Source organism: Dreissena polymorpha, chromosome 1, assembly GCF_020536995.1.
Source record: "Dreissena polymorpha isolate Duluth1 chromosome 1, UMN_Dpol_1.0, whole genome shotgun sequence".
Taxonomy (NCBI): domain Eukaryota; kingdom Metazoa; phylum Mollusca; class Bivalvia; order Myida; family Dreissenidae; genus Dreissena; species Dreissena polymorpha.
Window position 1 is genome coordinate 62,560,412 of NC_068355.1, and position 26,643 is coordinate 62,587,054.

A 26,643-nucleotide genomic window follows, 5' to 3' on the forward strand; every position below is an offset into this window, starting at 1 on the left:
TGTTTGTTTACTAATTAAAAATCAAAATAAGAAATGTACAGTATATTCTCTCTCTTGCAACTTAAATATAAAATTATGTCACAACAAAATAAACAACTCTATTTAAGCAAGTGTGCATGAAAGTGCTTGATATACACATGTACTTATATCCACACCAGACTTGTATACATTTACAGTGTTGTTGTTTTTGTTCAAATTTGGGTCCTGTAAGGGGACCCATTCCCAATGAAAACAATAGTGCCAAACTGTCACAAAATACGCCCGTTCGAAGGTTTTGGACACCATGCTCAATGCTTGAAATGCACAAAGTCACCTCGAGACCTAGTTATTGACCCGGCATGACCCATATTTGAACCTGACCTAGATATCATTTAGATGTAACATCTGACTAAATTTGGTGAAGATCAGATGAAAACTACTTCAATTAGAGAGCGGACAACGTGCTAAATGCTTGAAATGCACTATGTGACCTCGTTTTTGACCCGGCATGACCCATATTCGAACTTGACCTACATATCATCTAGACACAACTTCTAACCCAATTAGGTGAAGATCAGATGAAAACTACTTCAATTAGAGAGCTGACACCATGCTAAATGCTTGAAATGAAATAAGTGACCTCGTGACCTAGGTTTTGACCCGGCATGACCCATATTTGAACTTGACCTACATATCATCTAGACACAACTTCTGACCAAATTTGGTGAAGATCGGGTGAAAACTACTTCAATTAGAGAGCGGACATCATGCTTAATCCTTGAAATGCACTAAGTGACCCGTGCCTAGTTTTTGACCCGGAATGACCCATATTCGAACTTGACCTAGATATTGTCTAGACACAACTTCTGACCAAGTTTGGTGAAGATCGGATGAAAACTATTTGAATAAAAGAGCGGACATGGCTGTGGACGCCACCCGCCCGCCACCCGCAAAGGGTTTAACTATAATACGTCTCGTTTTTAAAAACGGGCTTATAAAAAGTATATATTTTTCCCAAATGGGACCTGAAAATTCCCAATTAAAAATTAAAAAAATAAATATGTTTGTTTCAAGTCTCAACATTTTATTCATCTCAAATCCAGCTCTATAAGTTAAACCTAAGTAAATATAATAATATTACCACTTTTTATTCTCTTTTTACAGTATTTGTATGCAAAAAATAAGCAATACTTATTTCCCAAATTTAATCAGAATGACGCGAAATTTCCCAATGCAAAGGGACCTGGCCCCATTCCCAAAATGGTGAAAAAAAACACTGATTTATGTTGTTTTTTTTTAAATCATTATAATTACATTGAAATCAAATTCCCATTTAAAACAACAATAAAACAAGGGACAAAATTGTCACAAAACCAGGTTTTCAATTTGAAAAAAAAAGTCTGATAAAGGGAGACAACTCAAACTGAACTGATTGTTTATAATTAACCCCCTTTGTTTTAAAATAAATATATTTTAAGTCATGGCGACCTTGACCATGGAGATATTGACGTAATTCTTTCATGCTACACGCTGTCCAATGATGGTAAACAAATGTGCGAAATGATTTTAAAATCTCACGATGAATGACATAGTCATGGCCCAGACAAGCTCATTTATGGCCATTTTTGACCTTTGAACTCAAAGTGTGACCTTGACCTTTGAGATATAAACTTAATTCTTTCGCACGACACACCGTCAAATGATGGTGAACAAATGTGCCAAATTATTTAAAAATATCACATTTTACGACAAAGTTATGGCCCGGACAAGCTTGTTCCGCCTGCAAGCCAGACCACCCGCCACATTCGCCAATCTAATAACCATTTTTTTCCTTCGGAAAACCTGGTTAACCAGTTAAAAACACAAGTTTTTGACAATCATAACAGTGATTAAACTGATGCATTCTGTAAATAAGAGATGTGTTTGTCAGAAACACAATGCCACCTTCTGTGCCACTTTGAAGCCATAGATTTGATCTTGAAGGATGACCTTTACCTTTCACCACTCAAAATGTGCAGCTCCATGAGATACACATGCATGACAAATTATATCAAGTTGCTCTCTTCAATATTGCAAAACTTATGACCAAGGTAAAAGTTTTGGAACAGAATGACAGACATGTACAATGACAGACAGACAGGCCAAAAGCAATATACCCCCGGTCATTCGATCCTAAGGCATAATTAGGAAATTTCTGAAAACCCTCATCAATCTATTAATATGAACCAGTAAAAGAGTTACACTTACTGGATTCATCATACAAATGTTGAACGTCTACATTCTCAACTATAGGGGAAGGAGGCATGAAAGTCATGTTTGCATCGCCATGGAAGGTGATATTGCCCATAGCAACCGACGGGGTGCTGATGGCTCGACTTGCTGCAGCTTTGCCTGACATCTGTGGCGTACTTCCTTGAGACTGAAGGCAAGAAAAATACTGTTTGCAACAAAAGCAATCTTAATTTATTAAGCAATTTGCAAAAAGAAATTTAAGTTATAATTTTTATGGGTAACAATTACAAAATATTCACTACATCATGTTATTAATATACACATTAGAAATTCTTGTAGGTTTATTTATTTGCACCTTTTAATTGCGACTTTTACCTTTAAAGAAGTGACATGGTTCATGCATGCTTTCAGTTGACTTGATTTGATTATCATTTGTGCATAGATATTTTACAATGCCATCATTTACAATAAAGTTATAGGGTGGAAACAAACATCTACTATCACTATACATGTAAATGTATTGATATAAATAATCTCCATAAACTTCAACCGTCTACTGTGAACTTGACCTTTAACTAAAATACATGTGTTTTTTAATGCCTTTTGTATTAATTAATTTTGAAAATCCCTAGAACTTTAGAAAGAGGGATAAATATAACTTCATACCCGAGCTGGTCTGACTGCACTTCTGCTATCTCCCTCCACGTTCTGATTAAGGACCACAGGGGTCTGGGGGGCCTGCATGGCTCGTCTGGCCGAGTTTAACAGGGCCAAGGTCGACAGTGGGGCATCCCTGGGAGACAAAAATAGGCCAGAAATATGACTACCATATACATGCACGGAAAATGTTTTTAACATTATTTTGTAAATATTTCACATTAAGTTTGTCTACTTGAAAATCAGACAAGAAATAAAACCATGCCATCAATAAAGACACAGCTTGGATTAATAAATTATTTTAAAAATGTTATTTAAACAATTTTGGTACAAAAATGGTTATTGATTAGCAAACACAAAATCATGCTAAGCCAACGTATAGTAAACTATTCTTTAACATCAAACTACAAACATTTATATACTGGTGTAAAAAAATAAAATGTACATAGAGAATAATAAATCTCACTTCATGGGAGTAGCTCTTAGTGGTGCAATCCGCAGTACTGGGCTGCCCACCTTCCTAGCCCCTGGGGCTGGCGTAGCTTTCAGTGCAGGCGACCTTGAGGGCGACGCTGTTCCCATGGGAGACCGAGCAAGGGGGGATTGGGTGGCATGGTTGGGCCCTGGGGAATTGGCATGTATCTGGGGGCTTCTAGCACCGCCTGAGCGAGGGGTTCCCTAAGGAGCATTATCATGCACAGAGCTACATGTGAGCTTTTTGGGGCAATGGGTAATACCCTCCAAAATACGAATGAATAGGGTAATGGAAAAAGTGATTGGGTATCCAAAAGTATGATAGCCGCTAATTAAAAAATAATTGGGTATTTGTACCAAAACAATTGAATTGGGTAATTTCAATATAACATTAATTTAGCTTCTCAAAAACTTACCTACACATAGTTATGTATTTAATTGAAGTATAGGTTTTTCCATCTCTTTGCAAAGTTTACAAACAAGTCTATAACTGCTACAAGATTCAACAATCTGAAGCCAAGGGAATTTCTCAAACCACTCATCAAATGTTTTTCTACTTGTTTTTGTTCCAGTATGGGCCAATTCTTTCGTTTTGGAAACACAACAAACCCCATCAACAAGTTAATCTAAAATACTACCACAGATGTCCAAGAAACAAATCATGGAGTACATAATGTCATTAACTTCGCCATCAGATTTAGATTTATTTACAAAAACAAAGGAATCTATATATTTATTTTTTTACAGAACTTTTCATCTGCCTCAAGACGCCATTGTGTTAAACTCGCATGTGTTATAGTTACATTATACTAAATAATTGAGGCATGTAGGGCTGTACTCTCTAAAAAATATCATATTTTACTCGAAGATGTGTTTTACACTTTAAACTGGTTTTCTGGCTTCATCTCTTGGAGATATTGAAATGGGAAGAATAGGTGTTCACTACTAAATCCCTGACATATGATAAAGTGAGGGACTAAAGTACAAGTTTGCACTGAAAAAGGATACATTCCACTAGAAAATGGCCGGAAAAATTAAGGTGCAACAGTCGATATTGATATGCGTCATGTTCTTTCTTGGTTTGAACATGATATATCTTTTTCATTGCTTAAATCGATTCAGCTTAGAATGACCTTTCAGAAAAGGTATGGTTATGGGTGTCTCTATGTGCAAATGTTGCATTTATTTTTCATTACGCATAGAAGGCGGCTCAATTCGGGTATCGGCAATATGTTTTGTGTACCAATACAGACAGATTTTGAAAAAATTGCGTATTCACCTATTTTTGATTTACGCAAATACGCAGCTTTTATCATGCAGATGTTATCACATCAGGTAACACTTGATAAAAGATTGTTAAAATTACTTGGATATTTAGTCTATATAAATGATATGGAACTTTTTACCGGTTTAAAGAAACCCTTAACCAAATGTTAAAGCAATCGCCACATCAACATTATATACTAAACAAGAGATGTGTTTGTCAGAAACACAATGCCCCCTACTGCGCCGCTTAGAATAAAAAAAATTGACCTTTGACCTTGAAGGATGACCTTGAACTTTCACCAATAAAAATGTGCAGCTGCACGAGAAGTAAGCAAGAGATTGAATGGAGAATATTTTTTTTTTTTAATTTTGACCTTGAAGGAAGACCTTGACCTTTCACCACTCAAAATGTGCTGCTCCATGAGATACACATGCATGCCAAACATGAAGTTGCTGTGTTCAATATTAAAAAAGTTACGATATAACTTTAACAAAGGTTAAAGCTATAGGAAAGAAAAATACAATGATATTTGACCTTTGACCTTGAAGGTTGACCTTGACCTTTCACCACTAAAAATGTGCAGCTGCACGAGATACACATTCATGCCAAATATGAAGTTGCTGTGTTCAATATAAACAAAGTTATGAGTTTTAGGAAAGAAAAATACAATGATATTTGACCTTTGACCTTGAAGGATGACCTTGACCTTTCACCACTCAAAATGAGTAGCTACATGAGATACACATGCATGGTAAATATCAAGTTGGAATGTTCAATATTGCAAAAGTTATCAAACTTTAACCAAGGTTAAAGTTTTAGGACAAAATGACAGACAGACAGACAGGACAAAAACAATATAACCCCGATCTATCGATCCAGGGGCATAAAAATTTAATCCCAACTACTGCAAACAAGAAACAGTCGGAGATGGGTGATGCTCCCCAAAGGTTTTCTTTGTCACAATATTGCACTATATATTCAGATAAAAGGAAACGTCTTGTGGGCACAGTAGTTGGGGGGACAAGAATTTTTTTATAGAAAATTTCAAAGAGCCATAACTCTGTGACAATTCATCCGACCAGAACCCACTGATAATATGCAAATCTCCTCTTGGTAGTGAAGCTTCTCATAAAGTTTCATTGAATTCCGGTCATAAGTTGCTGAGAAATAGCCCGGACAAGAATTGCACGAATTGCACTAAATGTACAGTTAATGGCAAATTTCAAATTTCAAAGGGCCATAACTCTGTGAAAAATCATCCGACCAGAACTGGCTGATAATATGCACATCTCCTCTTGGTAGTGAAGCTTCCCCTAAAGTTTCATTGAATTCCGATCATCAGTTGCTGAGAAATAGCCCGGACAAAAATTGTGTACGGACGGACGGACAGACAGACAGACGCACATACGGACAGACGAAGCGGCGACTATATGCTCCCCCCAAAATAAATTTTGGGGGAGCATAAAAAATATGCCAATATATAATTTTTTGTAGCATAGCAAGCCTACCTGGACACTTGGGGCCACATTAGGGGCCAGCTTCCTGACCAGGGCCTCTTGTTCCTCCTCAAACTTACGAAGGTCAAACTCGATCTCTGTGGCCAGTTGACGGTCAGCTGACAGAATCTCTGGAGCATTGAATGGCAAGATACACAAGTGGTCTACTTACAGACTCCAAATCTGTGAGAGGAATATCAATTGAGTTCTGGATTAAGTAACATTTTACAATTACACGCTTATTATTTTTTTATGGAAAAATATGGCTAAAAAACACCAATAAAATAACACATTTGTTAAATAATTTTTGAATGTAGTGAAGTAGAAGCCCATGTAGAGGACCAAAAGAAAAGTTTGTGAAAGAAGGTCAAGAAACATGACTATTGCCAAGCAATAAATGTCCCCTACCAGATCCACCATTGTCAGATTTTTTAAATTATATTTGTTGCCATAGCAACCAGAATTTTTTATGTAGGAACAAAATGAAATGATGTGCATAATGTCCATTGCCATCTACCCATGCTTCAAGTTTCATGAAAAAATATGAAGAAGTTTTAAAGTTATCGCAGGATCCCGAAAACCACCATTTTCAGCAGTATTTCTATTCTATTTGTTACCATAGCAACCATAATTTTTTACGTAGGAAAAGAATGAAATGACGTGCATAATGTCCACATTACCATCTATCCATGTTTTAAGTTTCATGAAAAAATATTAAGAACTTTTAAAGTTATCGCAGGATCCAGAAAAGTGTGACAGACAGACACACAGAGCGAAAAACTGGTAAAACTGGTAGGGGACCAATTAAGAAAATATGTACAAATATTCAAAACTTTAACACAAAAATCTTTTTTTCAAGCAGCCATTTTGGCTGCTTAACATTTGTAAGAAATCATTTACAAATCTAACCCTAGTTTGGCAAAATAAGTGGTCAGAAATATTTCCAATATTAGCTACTATGGTCATACTGTGCAGTGAAGCATGTTCATATTATAAAGGTTGATGGTGGACCCTCACAGAAACATGTGTAAAATTGTTCATGACATTTGGCCAAGAACATACAAATTTAGATCAAATAGACATGACTTTAATCTAATCATGTTCTGCATTGCATCACACCTGGCATCTTCACATGCCCTGTTTCCATTTCACATTTAGCAAAGATTTTTTATAAAAACCAATTACTAACAAAAAAATTGTATACCAATAATGTTCAAGATAAGAATATTTACAATAATCTGCATATGATTGGAAGCCAGGTATAGAAGGTAGACCAACCAACTGATCAATACTGTGGGTGTTCCAATACTATTGCATGACAGCTCACCTTTGACCTCTGTCTTGTAGTCCTTGACAAGCTCCCTCAAGTATGTGAGCACCTGCTTGATGAGTGGGGACTTCTGCCTCTCCATCTGTAGACATATGATACAGATATGAGGTATAATATACATACCATACACATGTTGGGTAAATGAGGTATAATATACATACCATACAGATGTTGGGTAATATGTATACATCACACAGACATGGTGTATTATGTACACACCACACAGACATGTGGTATTATGTACATGTATATCACTTAGACACACCATTCAGACATGTGGTATTATGTTTATCACATATACACAACATACTGGCATGGGGTATTATGTATATCGCATAGACACACCATTCACACATTTGGTATTATGTTTATCACATAGATGCACCATTCACACATGGGGTATTATGTATATCCGATAGACATAAGGTATTATGTATACACAATACAGACAAGGGATATTATGTACACACCATACAGACATGGGGTATGTTGTACACTTCATATAGACATGGGGTATTATGTACACAACATACAGACATGGGGTATTAAGTATATCACATACACACACACCATACAGACATGGGATATTAAGTATATCACATACACACACCATTCAGGCAAGGGGTATTAAGTATATCACAAACACGCACCATTCAGACATGGGGTATTAAGTATATCACATACACACACCATTCAGATATGGGGTATTACGTATATCACATACACACACCATTCAGAAAAGGGATTTTAGGTACACACCATACAGATATGGGGTATTAAGGACACTTCATACAGACATGGGGTATTATGTATATCACATAGACACTACATACAGACTTGAGGCATTATGTACATACCATACAGACATGGGGTATTATGAATATCACATAGACACTTCATTCAGACATGGGGTATTATGTTTATCACATAGAAACACCATACAGACATGGGGTATTATGTACACACCAACATACATGGGGTATTATGTATACAGTCTAACCTGTCTATAAAGACCACTCAAGGGATTTGGTCGTTGTGGTCTTTGTTCACAGGTGGTCTTTATTGTCAGGGTCGATTGAAACTTTGCAAAATAGGCTAGTAGTATTTTAACAGGTACCTTATCTATGTATGTGCTCTTTTGTTTAAATGTTTGAATACTTATGCATTTATAATAAATAAAGTATTGAAAACACATTTTTGTTTTTATTATTTCCATTTCCTTATGTTTTTATTATTTATTTCATTAATCATATACAATTATAAATAATTATTGACATACATGTATATGTACATGTAATTCAGAATGTTCTGGATTTGAGTTTTGCCTACACCAAGATCACTAGCCACTCGTCTACAACTGTGTCCTTCAACTAACAAACTAATGACCGCAACGCGTTCTTCCAACATCAAGAACTTACGCTTGGAAGCCATGATGGTTAAATTGAACTGATTACTTGTCTATAATCTATGCACGTCTTATCAAGGAGAAATGTAAGAAGGGAATGGCTATCAAAACGTTTGTATTTCAGGCATCGTTATTGATATAAAACCGTTAATTTCCTTAATGAGTTGATGAAAGCCCCAAACTTGTCTTTGATATTTTCAGCAATTAGTACATTAATCGCGAGTCACTTTAATACAAAGGCAATATTTTTACACTTTTGACAAACTGTCAAATGCATAAAAGAAGCAGGCGACTACCAATTAGCAATGCGTGTTAAATAAACAAACAACTGCTATCGAGTGCAATAAACTGTCACTTGCCAATATTTCCATAGCGACCGACGAGTCCACTGGTAAGATGTGTATCACGTGACTACACAGCGTCATGGCGGCCATTTTGTTCTTTGAAAGTTGCAAAATCGTTGATTTTTATGATTGCAGTGGTCGTTGTAAGCTATCAAAATGGACTTTTGGGAATGTAAAAGGGCGGTCATTGGTCTTTGTTCGCAGGTGGGCTTTATTCGCAGGTTCAATATATAGCGAAATCGTTCGGGAGGAAATCGGTGTGGTCGTTATTGACTGTTGGTCGCTATTAACAGGCGGTCGCTCGGGCAGGTTGGACTGTACACCATACAGACATGGGGTATTATGTACACACCATACAGACATGAGGTATTATATATATCACCTAGACACACCATACATACATGGGGTATTATGTCCACACCACACAGACATGGGGTTTTATGTCCACACCATACAGACATGGGGTATTATGCATATCACATAGACACACCAAACAGACATGGGGTAATATGTATACCACATTTACACGCCATTTATGTACACACCATGCATTACAGACATGGGGTAATATGTATATCACATAGACACACCAAACAGACATGGGGTATTATGTACACACCATACAGACATCAGGTAATATGTAAATCACATACTCAGCAGTGTTTTCCAGAAAAAATTCAGAAGCCAGTTTTTTTTTAAAGTAACCGGCGACTATGCAATATAACGGGTGTATTTGCACCATTTCTATTGATATTTTCCGGAAGTAGCCTGCATAAAAAAGAATGTAACAGGTGAAATTGCCAGCTGCCGGTGTTTCCGGAGAACAATAACAAAGACACACCATTCAGACATGGGATATTATTTACACACCATACAGACATGGGGTATGTATTATTTAAACACCATACAAACATGGGGTATGTATTATGTACTCACCAAACAGACATAAGGTATTATGTATACACAATACAGACAAGGGATATTATGTACACACCATACAGACATGGGGTATGTTGAACACTTCATATAGACATGGGGTATTATGTACACACCATACAGACATGGGGTATTAAGTATATCACATACACACACACACCATACAGACATGGGGTATTAAGTATATCACATACACACACCATTCAGGCAAGGGGTATTAAGTATATCACAAACACACACCATTCAGACATGGGGTATTAAGTATATCACATACACACACCATTCAGATATGGGGTATTAAGTATATCACATACACACACCATTCAGAAAAGGGATTTTAGGTACACACCATACAGATATGGGGTATTAAGGACACTTCATACAGACATGGGGTATTATGTATATCACAAAGACACTACATACAGACTTGAGGCATTATGTACATACCATACAGACATGGGGTATTATGAATATCACATAGACACTTCATTCAGACATGGGGTATTATGTATATCACATAGACACACCAAACATACATGGGTATTTTGTACACAACATACAGAAATGGGGTATTATGTTTATCACATAGACACTTCATTCAGACATGGGGTATTATGTTTATCACATAGACACTTCATTCAGACATGGGGTATTATGTATATCACATAGACACACCAAACATACATGGGTATTATGTACACAACATACAGACATGGGGTATAATGTTTATCACATAGAAACACCATACAAACATGGGGTATTATGTACACACCATACATCACAGACATGGGGTAATATGTATATCACATAGACACACCATACAGACATGGGGTATTAAGTAAATCACATAGACACACCAAACAGACATGGGTATTATGTACACAACATACAGAAATGGGGTATTATGTTTATCACATAGACACTTTATTCAGACATGGGGTATTATGTATATCACATAGACACACCAAACATACATGGGTATTATGTACACAACATACAGAAATGGGGTATTATGTTTATCACATAGACACTTCATACAGACTTGGGGCATTATGTACATACCATACATACATGGGGTATTATGTACACACCACATAGGCGCCGGGTATTATGTATTTATCCCATTTTCACCGCGACATTGACGGTATAACACGTTGTGGAATATACTTGCTTGTATTCAACACTGTGGAATATACCTGTTGCGTGCACGGACTACTTTTTAAATGACGTCATGCGATATGCGCTAAAATTAGGTCGATATTGTTTGGTTCATTGATCGAATTTTAAGGTCACCTAATAGAAGAAAATGTGCATATTTTGCAGAAAAATATATATATGACATATTCACCAAAAGAACTGTTGAAATAAAATATAAAATTACACGATTTTTGTTCTGTTATTTTTTTATTTATATTTACTTTACCACTGAATGATTTTTCATAAGAAACAAAGTCGACAAAACTTGAGCTTTAAAATTATACGACCTTCAACCTTTAAATCTAGTCATATGACATAATTTTTCGCCATCTGTATAATGAATCAGCTGATTGATGGCGTCATAAAATGACATACTTATTGCGTAATTTTCCCCATTTTTTTGACAATTTATTATAAACGCGACTTATTTCACATGTTTTCGACATGTACTGTATGTCGACATATCTTAATTGTAAATTGATCACATTTTCCTTATTTCGTGGAATGTGCATTGTTTATAACCAAAGCATATACTTTTGACATTTAACTTAAATGTTAAGAATGTACAAGCCATACACATATCGCACAGTTCATGAATAATCAGCTATGTTTGCTTTCCTATTTAATTCAAATTAGGCATAGAGCTGTGTAAAGTATAAGATGGTAAAAATAGCACCACACTGGAATTGGGAACGTCCCATTTTGTACACGAGTATTTTCTACTCATTTATCTGTATTGTACGGGAATGTTTTCCATTCTTTGTGTATTTATATATTAAATTATTTTCTCGTACAATAAGGGCATTTACCATAAATAAATAAAACATTGTGCAAGTTTAAACATAATTATGTTTGTATGCAGAAATCTGCAAATGCAACCGAGTTTACCAACAGCTATTATTAGATAAACTGCTCCGGTTCATTTGAACAGCAGTAATGTAGAGTACATGACGTAGCGTGTGACGAAGAAGAAAGTTTATCGCGTTCATAAACTCATTTGAATAAAGTAATAGAATGGCATAAGGGTCTTTATTTAACTATGCTAAAATAATTATTAAAGACCCTAGATGCACAATCGTCAATTATTGAGTTAAATGGATTATTAGATGGATTTTAAAGGATAATTAAAGGTAAGATACTAGTTCTTACGTGTTTTGATTTTTGTTTGTACTTTTGTCGTTCCCTGTTCTCGGGGAAATGATTTTAACATGGGCGCCCTTGATGCATCGGATCTCACACGGCATACCCATAACATTATATAAAAAACACGTTCTGCGCGTCCTTAAATTCGTCGTCCAAAGTCGGAAAACATATTGCCCTGTATATTTTGTCAAATAAAGTGTCAGTCGCTGCAATTGTCTGTTTACTCGTCAAAATTGTCAAGGTCTTCAATAGCTAAAGAAACTTCAGCGTACAGTTTATTCAGTATTGACAGACCTGTACAAAGTCACGCCAGTCAAAAATCATAAAAAGCGACATTTAAAGTTATGGTAGCCAGAACTAGGTTGTCGATGGTGTACATGTATGTTGACATCGACAGCATTTTGTCAGGAGCAATCACCGCCATATTGGATTTTGATCATTTTCTTTCGAAAATAAAATGAATTATAGTAAAGTAAAATCTTCTTTTCGCGGTCGTAATGTGTTAAAATTCGCATTCTGCGTAAAATTGAATGTAGGCATATGGTGATATTTTTACTTGTTTTACAGTTTGTGTGTGAATTTTTTAAAGACTATTTTGCGTACCAGAACAAATACATGTATATCACTACGCATGGTTACATTTGTTAGATTTTAAGCGCTTTTATGAATGAATTAAAATTATTGTTGAGGTTATTAGATCTATTTATGTTAAATGTCACGTTGAAAAAATCAAATTGGATAAATAGAATACTAGGTTTGGGGTTGAATACAGAGAAGTTTATGTTGCTCGGCTCAAACACCGAAAGCGCTCGCCAAGGCTTGTGCTTCCGGCGTTCTAAGCCGCGCAACATAAACTTCTCTGTATTCAACGCTAACCTAGTATTCTCTATATCACCTTAAACACACTTCTAGGTTATAAAGGCACAGGACCTTTATTGTGCTGCTTCCTTGTTTCATAATACAATAGACACACAGGATTTCACTTTTACCACACTACTGTCTTACAATAGACATTGGCCATCACACTTAAGAGATGAGATGTCACAATTTCACTTGGAAAACAGTGTTTATTGAATGCACACAAATGCACACTATACCAAATGTATCTGGCCTCACGCCTACAGTAAACGTACTCACCAGATGTTTCAAGGACACCACAATGGGCACCACATTCTCCATTACATTTTTCTTTACAACCTGAAGCACAACAAAAAGATAATAGTTATAAGTGTGTAACAAATGAAGCATGTTTTTATTTCACTATTATGTTGTTATATAATTCTTATATATACATACAGATTTTTCTTTTTTGAATGGCTTATCAAAGCTACAGAATGACATAGTAGTTTTTTGTATAAGGTCAGTAGTACTTCTGATCCAGCCTGCAAAGTCATGCTTTCAAGCTTAACATACAATGATTTTATTGAAACAAATAGGATAAAGTAAGTCCTGTTATAAAATGAAACAATGTCTCAATATAATAGTGCAGGTATTGAACCAAGAGTTTTTAGGTGTGTGGTTTATATAGGTTTTTATTTAAAACTCCATTTACCATAACACTTATATTGATTGTTTAAAATAATACAAAATGATGTTGATGTTAACAATAGTTCATTACTTTTGTATCATAATTTATGTGTAAATCATATTTTTTTATTCAATGCATGTAAAAAATATTCATGTACCTGGAGGTCAGCTTACACACAGTTTACAGCAAAATAAAACAAGGGCTGTTTGTAAAACATGCATGCACCCCCATATGGGCTGTCAGTTGTAGTTGCAGCCATTGTGTGATTTTTTGGCACTGTGACCTTGACCTTTGACCTAATGACCTGAAAGTCAATAGGGGTCATCTGCGAGTCATGATCAATGTACCATGAAGTTTCATGATCCTTGGCATAACAGTTCTTGAGTTATCATCCGAAAACCATTTTACTATTTCCGGTCACCGTGACCTTGACCATTGACCTAGTGACCTGAAAATCAATAGGGGTCATCTGCGAGTCATGATCAATGTACCTATATAGTTTCATGATCCTAGGCATAAGCGTTCTTGAGTTATCATCTGGAAACCATTTTACTATTTCCGGTCACCGTGACCTTGACCTTTGACCTCAAAATTAATAGTGGTCATCTGCGAGTCATGATCAATGTACCTATGAAGTTACATGATCCTAGGCCTAAGCGTTCTTGAGTTATCATCCGGAAACCATCTGGTGGACGGACGGACGGACGGACATACGGACGGACCGACATGTGCAAAACAATATACCCCCTCTTCCTCGAAGGGGGGCATAATAAGGATAATTCCCAACAATTTAGTTATTTGGTTTAAGCAGGAATTGTGTTTTCTAAAGGATTAAGTTAAGAAAGGTTTCACTTTCACATTTATGCCAGGATGAGAACACTATGTAGTAAAAAAATTCTCAATCTATTTATGCTATCAATAATTCACTGCTGTACAAAATTCTAGTCATTCCTCACTGCTAGTTACCTGTGTGATGATGGTTTTCTTCGCGGTAGCTATGACTACAGCTGCCATTTCCTGTTCATCTGTGGCCACCTCCTCAGTGGGCTTGACTTTCAAGGAGGACAGTTTGATCTCCTGTAACATACACAGTACATAGTGTATTGTTAGTGTTAAATCCAGTCCGTTTTAGCATGGCGCCATGCCCTTTTTTTGTAGTGCCACGCTGCCCCCTTTCAAAGCCATGGCCATGCTGCCCTTTCCAATGGCCGCCGCCCTGCCCTTTAATGAGCACCCGCTGTTTTCTGTCCCCTATTGTTACCGTATGCTTGATCGCAAGATTTAATCAATTATTGTGCTCGCCATACGCCCTAATTGATAACATCTTAATTTCCCTTTGTCCAAGATTTGCTCAGTTGTGAATAAGTCATGCGTGAATAACCCTGTGTCAATATTTATCAATAATTTCAGTGGCTAATACCAAGCACACTAATCAGTCGGTAATGTGTACTCGTCCACGATAAAATTGTGGACAGTTACTTATTAGACTTCTATTGAAAACCTAGATTTTCCTCGTGGAAACTGTGCATTTCATGCATAATACAGTAATATCAAAACATTTATTTCTACGCGTAATAAAATTTACAAATAACAAGAGATGTGTTCGTCAGAAACACAATGCCCCCTAATGCGCCGCTTTGAAAAAAAAAGGTTTTTGTTTCTTTGACCTTTGACCTTGAAGGATGACCTTGACTTTCCACCACTCAAAATGTGCAGCTTCATGAGAAGGCAACTTTGAATTTTTTTTTTTTACCTTTGACCTTGAAGGATGACCTGACCTTGAACTTCAACCACTCAAAATGTGCAGCTTCATGAGAATGCCGCTTTGAAAAAAAACACACTTTTTTTTTACCTTTGACCTTGAAGGATGACCTTGACCTTGAACTTCCACCACTTAAAATGTGCAGCTTCATGAGATACACATGCATGCCAAATATCAAGTTGCTCTCTTCAATAGTGAAAAAGTTATGGCCAATGTTAAAGATTTTTCGGACGAACGGACAGACTGACTAAAAATACTGACTAAAGGACAGTTCAACTGCTATATGCCACCCTACTGGGGGCATAAAAACAAAAAAGTTGTATCTTTATTGTTTTGGTCTTTTAGATAGTTTATTATTGAAAGTACAGTCGATATCAGATGACTAGAACTCGCATGGCTAGAATTTCCGGTTGGCTCAAACTCTCCATTAAGCACCGATTGTTTATTGCTATATATACGTATAATTTTTTGTCGGATGGCTCAGACTTGCGAGGGTCGAATTATCAGATTGCTAGAACTGTTTTCAAAGTCCCAGTCACAATTTCCACACATTCTTTCGTTCATTTGGCTTGAACTCGCTTTGGGTCACATAAATCTGTTAATTGATTAGGAGCGCTTGATTAAGACATGCTATGATTGCAAACATGTCATCATCTCAATTGTTTATTGATTTGAGTAAAAGATTTGTAAAAAATCTGGCCTTTTTTTTAGATTTTTGCAGTATTATTATGGCTCAAACAGCTATATCACAACATGCACAATGTCCACTTGATGGAATAGAAAACTTTGCACTTTGTATCAAATTGTATCAGTACTACAACTCATGAACAAATAACAGACCAACAACATGACATTCTTGAAAAATAAAACAAGCACATAAATATATGTAATGCTGATAAATATTTTAGGGATGTGTAAATAGTGTTTATGCATATTTGATTTTAGTGCTATTTATTACCTGTACACGTAAATGTGCTACTTAAAAATGCTCTTGTATAATATTCATTTAATATATGATATTTGCTTGATTGTATGTGTAACTTTTGAAAAACATTGATGAATTAAAGTAGATGGTTTTTATTTGCTTTTTAATAATTTAATAACATGAAAGTAGTACAGAGTAGTATGAATATTCTTCAGCCAGTGTTTTTTTTGGATGAAATATTCGGCGTTATTCGGCCCCATTCCTCCATCTTTAGAGTATATATTTTTCCCCCAAATATTTTTTTAAATCCCCTCTCGGAAGTGTTATTCAATTTTAATCAATACCTCATTTAAATGTCTTTCGTTACGAATTTACTACAATTTTCCTGAACTGCATTCGCGTGTTTACTTTATTTTAGCCTTTACCACAAACCGTACGTAGTTCACTATCACGACTTTCACTTTACGACATCTACCGCAAACCATACGTAATCCAACATGTCGCACAACAACAAAAGCTATCGTAAAAAATTGACAAATCTGTTTTAACTTAAAAATAAATTGATATTCTTTTCAAACAAGTACAACTTAAAAGTCAGTCTTCTTCAAATGCCGGCAGTGAAACGCCAGAAACGTCCGGTCAAGAGTGTTGAAAGACTGTTTAGTTTGCTCAACCTGCTTTGCACGCCACAGAGAAACAGGCTTAGGGAAGCTACACTGGAGTCCCTGATCAGATTTGTCTGCACACGGAGAGACATGGTGAAGAGGTCACCAGAATAATTGATAAATTTGCTGAAAAGCCCAGAAATGTCGAACTTTGAACATGAACATAACATGTTTATGAATAAAAGAGTTTGAATTATGTTTTTCTCCCTCTGTATGGTGAATTATAGTGTTAAAACTTGATTTTGTACTGTTACTAGCTAAGCATAGAAATTTCCCTCTTTTCCCCTTTTACGCGCGAATTTTCCCCCCCCCCTCAGGGGACCCGACCCCCTTCCCCCTAAACTGAAAAAAACACTGTCAACAGATGATGTAAATGCAATGCAGATTTATGTTAGTAAACATAAGTATATTAGAAATTGGTTGGCTCAAATTCCTGTTGGCTCTTAACTTTTTTTGTAAGTAGCTGCAAGTTCCTGCCATCGGGTTTCGACTATACTCATAATGAATGACAAGAAGTGAAAGCATGATTTAAACAAGATGTGTTTGTGAAACACTATGCCCCCCCCCCCATTTATTTGACCTTTGACATTGAAGGATGACCTTGACCTTTCACCACTCAAAATGTGCAGCTCCATGAGATACAAATGCATGCCAAATAACTTCAATATTGCACAAGTTATGGCCAATGTTAAAGTTTGACGCAAACAAACAAACCAACAAACAGACAGGGCAAAAACAATATGTTCCCCAGTATAGACTAAGGGACATAAAAACGAAATTTGACCACTTTGCTCCACAGATCCATAGTTTTCTAGTACCAATCTGTAGTGTATAGTTAAGCAATAGAACCCAGAAACTATGGCGAATTCGTATAAGTAAACAGGTCTGACATACTTGTGGATCGTGTATTTCTGGTTCCTCTGTCAAAAGTCTCAGACTTCATCCCAAGGGTTAATATAAGAGCCTTGGTCAAAATCCCTTGGACAAGGTATAATGCATGTGCCTAAAGTATAGTCCCAGGTTAGCTTGATCTAGGAAACCAAGGCATAATGAATGTGTGTAAAGTATCGTCCCAGGTTAGCTTGATCTAGGAAACCAAGGCATGATGAATGTGTGTAAAGTATCGTCCCAGGTTAGCTTGATCTAGGAAACCAAGGCATAATGCATGTGTGTAAAGTATCGTCCCAGGTTAGCTTGATCTAGGAAACCAAGGCATGATGAATGTGTGTAAAGTATCGTCCCAGGTTAGCTTGATCTAGGAAACCAAGGCATGATGTATGTGTGTAAAGTATCGTCCCAGGTTAGCTTGATCTAGGAAACCAAGGCATGATGAATGTGTGTAAAGTATCGTCCCAGGTTAGCTTGATCTAGGAAACCAAGGCATAATGCATGTGTGTAAAGTATCGTCCCAGGTTAGCTTGATCTAGGAAACCAAGGCATAATGCATGTGTGTAAAGTATCGTCCCAGGTTAGCTTGATCTAGGAAACCAAGGCATAATGCATGTGTGTAAAGTATCGTCCCAGGTTAGCTTGATCTAGGAAACCAAGGCATGATGAATGTGTGTAAAGTATAGTCCCAGGTTAGCTTGATCTAGGAAACCAAGGCATGATGAATGTGTGTAAAGTATCGTCCCAGGTTAGCTTGATCTAGGAAACCAAGGCATGATGAATGTGTGTAAAGTATCGTCCCAGGTTAGCTTGATCTAGGAAACCAAGGCATGATGCATGTGTGTAAAGTATCGTCCCAGGTTAGCTTGATCTAGGAAACCAAGGCATGATGCATGTGTGTAAAGTATAGTCCCAGGTTAGCTTGATCTAGGAAACCAAGGCATGATGAATGTGTGTAAAGTATCGTCCCAGGTTAGCTTGATCTAGGAAACCAAGGCATGATGCATGTGTGTAAAGTATAGTCCCAGGTTAGCTTGATCTAGGAAACCAAGGCATAATGCATGTGTGTAAAGTATCGTCCCAGGTTAGCTTGATCTAGGAAACCAAGGCATAATGCATGTGTGTAAAGTATCGTCCCAGGTTAGCTTGATCTAGGAAACCAAGGCATAATGCATGTGTGTAAAGTATCGTCCCAGGTCAGCTTGATCTAGGAAACCAAGGCATAATGCATGTGTGTAAAGTATAGTCCCAGGTTAGCTTGATCTAGGAAACCAAGGCATGATGCATGTGTGTAAAGTATCGTCCCAGGTTAGCTTGATCTAGGAAACCAAGGCATGATGAATGTGTGTAAAGTATCGTCCCAGGTCAGCTTGATCTAGGAAACCAAGGCATGATGAATGTGTGTAAAGTATCGTCCCAGGTAAGCTTGATCTAGGAAACCAAAGCATGATGTATATGTGTAAAGTATAGTCCCAGGTTAGCTTGATCTAGGAAACCAAAGCATGATGTATATGTGTAAAGTATCGTCCCAGGTTAGCTTGATCTAGGAAACCAAGGCATGATGTATGTGTGTAAAGTATCGTCCCAGGTTAGCTTGATCTAGGAAACCAAGGCATGATGTATGTGTGTAAAGTATCGTCCCAGGTTAGCTTGATCTAGGAAACCAAGGCATGATGCATGTGTGTAAAGTATCGTCCCAGGTAAGCTTGATCTAGGAAACCAAAGCATGATGTATGTGTGTAAAGTATCGTCCCAGGTTAGCTTGATCTAGGAAACCAAGGCATGATGTATGTGTGTAAAGTATCGTCCCAGGTTAGCTTGATCTAGGAAACCAAAGCATGATGTATATGTGTAAAGTATCGTCCCAGGTTAGCTTGATCTAGGAAACCAAGGCATAATGAATGTGTGTAAAGTATCGTCCCATGTTAGCTTGATCTAGGAAACCAAGGCATGATGAATGTGTGTAAAGTATAGTCCCAGGTTAGCTTGATCTAGGAAACCAAGGCATAATGTATGTGTGTAAAGTATAGTCCCAGGTTAGCTTGATCTAGGAAACCAAGGCATAATGCATGTGTGTAAAGTATCGTCCCAGGTTAGCTTGATCTAGGAAACCAAGGCATGATGAATGTGTGTAAAGTATAGTCCCAGGTTAGCTTGATCTAGGAAACCAAAGCATGATGAATGTGTGTAAAGTATAGTCCCAGGTTAGCTTGATCTAGGAAACCAAAGCATGATGTATATGTGTAAAGTATAGTCCCAGGTCAGCTTGATCTAGGAAACCAAAGCATGATGTATGTGTGTAAAGTATCGTCCCAGGTTAGCTTGATCTAGGAAACCAAGGCATGATGAATGTGTGTAAAGTATCGTCCCAGGTTAGCTTGATCTAGGAAACCAAGGCATAATGCATGTGTGTAAAGTATAGTCCCAGGTTAGCTTGATCTAGGAAACCAAGGCATGATGAATGTGTGTAAAGTATAGTCCCAGGTTAGCTTGATCTAGGAAACCAAGGCATGATGAATGTGTGTAAAGTACAGTCCCAGGTTAGCTTGATCTAGGAAACCAAGGCATAATGCATGTGTGTAAAGTATAGTCCCAGGTTAGCTTGATCTAGGAAACCAAGGCATGATGCATGTGTGTAAAGTATCGTCCCAGGTTAGCTTGATCTACGCAGCCTTAATCTGCAGCTCCCCGATACATACCTTACAGCTGAGTATAGCAAGTACGTCCTTCAGGAGTTCACTGGTGTCTGCATTGATGGGCAGGATGTTGTCAACTATGCCTCCCAGCACCTCAACATAAAGTAACAGCTCTGATATGAAGTTGAACAATTCATATAATTTCTGATTTTCATTCATGGTCTTCACTAATGATAGTTAACAATTTTATTTCTTCAATAAACTTGCACAGCATAACACAAAAAGGGGTGGTTTTCATACTAGACCCATGCATTATTGTAGAAATGTTTAAGATTTGATTTTCACTCAGTTGTTGAGGTTCTGCAAAACGATGCGTCGCTTGCAATCATTAAAATTAACATTACATGTCAGTTGAACAATGGAAACATAGCTTGATAAGGGTGTGACATGTGCCTCCCTCCCCCTAAAGGCTGAATAAAATGCATATTTGCGGAAGGCAGTGCACTGACTCTGTGGAGTAAGGGTATGGGTAAAATAGATGCCATGACCTTACAAACTATAGATTAAATAAAATTACAATAATACAGTTACACAAATGTAATTATCTCATCTCATCATAAATGTGAAATACTATTCAATCATTGCAATTAGAGATCACATTTAAAGTATTTGAGATGTCAGTGTTTCTTTCATTATTTTGGGAATGAGACAGGGTCCCTTGGATTGGGAAATATTGTGTGCTGTCGCCTACAATTGGGAAATTAATGCTGTTGATTTTATGCTTTCAAATACTTTAAAATTGACAATGAAAGTCATTTCAATATTATATTTTATAAGGTTCAACTCATAGAGCTAGATTTTGAGATAATTTGACATGTTTAGACTTTATTTTGTTGAAACCTTGAATTGGGAATTTTAAGCTCCCATTTGGGAAAAACACATACTTTTTCCTATTGGAAATGAGTCCCCCTACCAGACCCAAAAAAATTATTCTTAAAAAATATCTAGAGAAAAAAATATTTTCTGGCATATCTATTACAGCATGATCTCCGGCATTATCAGTCTCTTACCTCCTGAACCAGTTTGGACTGGATCTGGAACCGGTGATCATCTGACATGTGCTCCAACAGGAACTTGTACAGCTTGTCTCTGAATCTGATCAGCAAGTAGAGATATATAATAAGTACATCTTCAGGTGATACATGGGATACATTTTTAAATTAAAATGAGTCAATAATTGTGTCTTGTTCTGTGAAAATTGGGCTTAATGCATGTGCGTAAAGTGTCTCCCAGATTAGCCAGTGCAGTCCGCACAGGCTAATCAGGGACGACACTTTCCGCTTAAACTAGATTTATGGTAAAAAGGGACTTCCTTTAAACAAAAAATACCTTTAAAGCGAAAAGTGTCTGGGACAACACTTTACGCACATGCATTATGCCCAATTTTATCAGAACGCGACTCAATTAGACAATAACACACTGCAAAGCTGGACTGGACATCTCTAATAGAGCTGCTGCCTATATAACAGAATCACTAGACAAAGTCTTATTTCAGCTCTTATCACTTTATTATAGAACAGACCAGATCCATTTATATAACTTGCAAGCTTGATCAAATTTAATTTGCCTTATTTTTTATTTTAATAAGAAAAATATCAAGCAAACAAAAATTTTGCTCGATAGTTTAGGGGAGACATAATTAAATCATTTAAAGAAATTATCGTCGCAAAGCAGAGGAGCTGCTAAACAACACTTGTATTACAATATCTTGATTCACTGAACCTATCAAACTTACCTGGCGTTTTGTTCACCTTTCAGTGAGAAAATGTGCCTGTCCTTCTCAGTCTGGCTGAACTTGTTGTAGACTGAACGGAAGAACATTTAGTGGGACTTTGTTAGAGTGTTTGGTTCTGCTTGCATGTTTTAATAAAACTGGATAAAGTAAGTCATTTAATTAATTACAATTTCTATTTTCAAAGTTAATTGAGTCTAAAAATAGTATTCACGATGTTCATAGCAAATACCGGTAACTAAAATTCTCATTTAAAGCTTATCCTGTTCAAGCAGACGTTAAAGTATTGAATACATTGTTAGGGTTCAAAGTATATATTAAAATAAGGAAGAACTAGAACTCTGACGGTAAAACATGGATTCCCACACATTTCACTTTGTCTCGAAAGTCAACTAATGGCAAATTTATGCACCACACTATTCCAGTACCGATGTTCATGTACTTAAGTGTTTGTAAAGCTGAGTGACTTAAAAATCAATACTTTATCAGATAAGGCTCTACAGATTAAAAAACTTAAAATATTACTCTAATTACTGAGGAAACAAAGAACAAGGTTAACTAGGTGGGCAAGACCACATGCATGTTCAGTTTCTTGTAGAGTTTACACGTTTTGTGCTGGAAAACGGACACAGCTCCAGTTACAAAAAATGTTCTTTTTTACTCTAGTAGCAAATTTTCAACACTGACAGATGCAACACAAAAATATGATATAAAGACTGGGAAAAATCTACATCCCCCCCCCTCCCTCCTCTGAAATAGGGGGAAGACAAGCATGTATTGACAGAACACTAGTACCTGCATGATCTCTGTAGTCATTGAAGTGGAAGACACACTCCATGAAGTGTTGGAAGAACATGGTGGGGTGTCGCTGGATCAACATGTGCAGCAGACAGAACTCACCTGGCAACAGAGAGGAAAAAATATGAGCAGATGGAACATGGGTATGCACAGAAATGCCACTAGCATTATATATAAAGAGTGTTTTTTAAATTGAACTTCGTTCAACAGCCCCAAAACAAATTGTGTAATTCAAAACCTGCTATATGAAGGGTGCATAACTTGGTTGAATACATTCTTAGGTCATATTTAAATTGATTGATTAAAACCATTGTATCAAATAAATATCCTGGTAAGTGAGCCCCTGTCCTTAAAAGTTTGACTTGAACATAATTATATATAAACTCAAGATGATGAATACGCTCAAAACAGATCATTTAAAGAAGGTGCAAAATATGCGTATATTTATCTCAAAATTGTGTTGTTCACTAGTACACACACGAACACAAAACAGCTTAACATTGATTTATTGAATCCAGTGCCAAATTTCAAGGGCACATGACTCTGCAACAAAAAGTGGAACACACACAAAGAACATCTTCCACTTTCACAAAGTATTTGCCTTTTGATTCAAAGAAAACTGTCTGCAAAACAGAAAACTGATAAACCAATTCATAACACAAAGTACACATGTAGAAAGATGAAAGTATTTGCCAAATTTCAAGGACACATAACTCAAGCAAAGCTTTTTGACAGATACATGAAAACAAGAGAAGTGTTTGTCAGAAAACAATGCCCCCTACTGCGCCGCTTTGATTTATGAATTATTTTTTTTATAATTTGGCAGGCACAGATAATTATCTCCCTTAAAGGTTATTACTTCCCTTGCATTTGTTTTTTTGACCTTTGACCTTGAAGGATGACCTTGACCTTTCACCACTAAAAATGAGCATGCATGCCAAATATCAAGTTGCTATCTGAAGCGACATAAAGGTTATGAGCATTTTTCGAAACCTAAACGCAAAGTGTGACGGTCAGACCGACCGACAGTCAGATCACTAAATGCCAAGGAGGGCATAACGTTTTGCATTTATACATTCTATAAAAAACATATCTCTAAAGTTTCATGTTGATATTCAGAAAACAGGGAGACAACTTTACACCACAAAGTAAACATGTACCATTATTGAAGTATCCTACATTTGCCTAAATGCAAGGGCAATTTACTCTGCACAGTACATCTTGACAAAAAACTAATGATTTGCAATTCTACATCGTAAAAAAAACAAGTTTCATGTTGGTACAAATAAAAGCAATTTTATTTAGCCATTTTGGAAAGAGGAGTCTGCTCAAATTGGAATTTTTAAAATCGATACAATGGAAAATTTGGGAATTTTTTATCAACAAAATGGACCCAATTAAGTTTTTTTTTATCAACAAATATTGACACATTAGGCTTTTTCCTGGCTATTTTGGCAAACAATCAAATACATTATACTATGGGCATAAACTTTGTTGAATGTTCATGAAATAAAATTGAGATTAATAATAATTAGATACTTCTTTCTTAAAACAAATATATTTTTTGAAATTGGGATTATTTTTTTTTATATTTCAGTTTGGGATCAGGCCTTTTTGGCTTAAGGATTAGGTTTGTTTTACGGCCTTTTTTACATAGCAAAAAAAATCCTGAAAACAAAGTGACTTGTTTGCAAAAGAATGTATGTGCACATAAGTTAGACAGACCTATTGGCCTACAGACAGAGCAATCCCAGAATACCCCCACTTTGTTTGCACATGTATTAATATCACTCAACTCCCACAGAAGAACAAACACATAATTGATGTCTTACCAAACTTCGCTATCTCTTCACACTCGTCAAGCAGAGTAGAAATGAAGCGGTAGAACAGCGCCCCCTTCCATTTTAGGAAGTCCTCCTGCAGAAGACGCGTGATCAGTGTCAAAGTCTGCTTGCGCACCAGCGGACTCCGGTCCTTGAGGCACGATGAGATGTTTGTAATGTAGTGGTTTGCCGTAGTTGTGTACCTGAGCATCGAAGAAATTCAACAAATTGTACCCCGAACACTAAGAGGAAATAGTGCTATGACAATGACCTTTCTCAACTATTATTGCATTATGTTTGTGGACTTTACCTTACATCTTGACAAATGTTATTTCATTACTCTTAATGATATTTAAGCTGTTGATCAACATCAAGCTATTCTGTAGCCAAGTCTAATCAAGCTGCTCTGTAGCCAAGTCTAATCAAGCTGTTGTGTAGCCAAGTCTTATCAAGCTGTTGTGTAGCCAAGTCTTATCAAGCTGTTCTGTAACCAAGTCTAATCAAGCTGTTCTGTAACCAAGTCTTATCAAGCTGTTAAGTAGCCAAGTCTAATCAAGCTGTTCTGTAGCCAAGTCTAATCAAGCTGTTCTGTAGCCAAGTCTAATCAAGCTATTCTGTAGCCAAGTCTAATCAAGCTGTTAAGTAGCCAAGTCTAATCAAGCTGTTCTGTAGCCAAGTCTAATCTAGCTGTTCTGTAGCCAAGTCTAATCAAGCTGTTGTGTAGCCAAGTCTAATCAAGCTGCTCTGTAGCCAAGTCTAATCAAGCTGTTGTGTAGCCAAGTCTAATCAAGCTGCTCTGTAGCCAAGTCTAATCAAGCTGTTCTGTAGCCAAGTCTAATCAAGCTATTCTGTAGCCAAGTCTAATCAAGCTATTCTGTAGCCAAGTCTAATCAAGCTGTTCTGTAGCCAAGTCTAATCAAGCTATTCTGTAGCCAAGTCTAATCAAGCTGTTCTGTAGCCAAGTCTAATCAAGCTGTTCTGTAGCCAAGTCTAATCAAGCTATTCTGTAGCCAAGTCTAATCAAGCTGTTCTGTAGCCAAGTCTAATCAAGCTGTTCTGTAGCCAAGTCTAATCAAGCTGTTCTGTAACCAAGTCTAATCAAGCTGTTCTGTAGCCAAGTCTAATCAAGCTATTCTGTAGCCAAGTCTAATCAAGCTGTTCTGTAGCCAAGTCTAATCAAGCTGTTCTGTAACCAAGTCTAATCAAGCTGTTAAGTAGCCAAGTCTAATCAAGCTGTTCTGTAACCAAGTCTAATCAAGCTGTTCTGTAGCCAAGTCTAATCAAGCTATTCTGTAGCCAAGTCTAATCAAGCTGTTCTGTAACCAAGTCTAATCAAGCTGTTCTGTAACCAAGTCTAATCAAGCTG

At 36.7% G+C, this 26,643-nt stretch overlaps 1 protein-coding gene across 5 annotated transcripts in view; it reads right to left on the reverse strand.

Moving 5' to 3' along the window:
* The window catches only part of LOC127831960 (condensin-2 complex subunit D3-like), a 136,374-nt gene that overhangs the window by 53,169 nt on the left and 56,562 nt on the right, over positions 1 to 26,643 (reverse strand). For all 5 annotated transcript variants that reach the window (XR_008026586.1, XM_052357067.1, XM_052357058.1 and 2 more), the window contains 12 exons: positions 25,287 to 25,480; positions 23,452 to 23,556; positions 22,660 to 22,729; positions 21,935 to 22,019; positions 20,928 to 21,017; positions 14,955 to 15,065; positions 13,598 to 13,657; positions 7,433 to 7,517; positions 6,118 to 6,236; positions 3,335 to 3,546; positions 2,878 to 3,004; positions 2,227 to 2,398 (listed from right to left, as the gene is read on the reverse strand). Coding sequence is in view for 4 of the 5 variants with exons in the window: in XM_052357067.1 (XP_052213027.1) it covers positions 2,227 to 2,398; positions 2,878 to 3,004; positions 3,335 to 3,546; positions 6,118 to 6,236; positions 7,433 to 7,517; positions 13,598 to 13,657; positions 14,955 to 15,065; positions 20,928 to 21,017; positions 21,935 to 22,019; positions 22,660 to 22,729; positions 23,452 to 23,556; positions 25,287 to 25,480 (1,430 nt within the window). In the remaining variant the exon portion in view is untranslated. The remainder of the gene's footprint in view (positions 1 to 2,226; positions 2,399 to 2,877; positions 3,005 to 3,334; positions 3,547 to 6,117; positions 6,237 to 7,432; positions 7,518 to 13,597; positions 13,658 to 14,954; positions 15,066 to 20,927; positions 21,018 to 21,934; positions 22,020 to 22,659; positions 22,730 to 23,451; positions 23,557 to 25,286; positions 25,481 to 26,643) is intronic.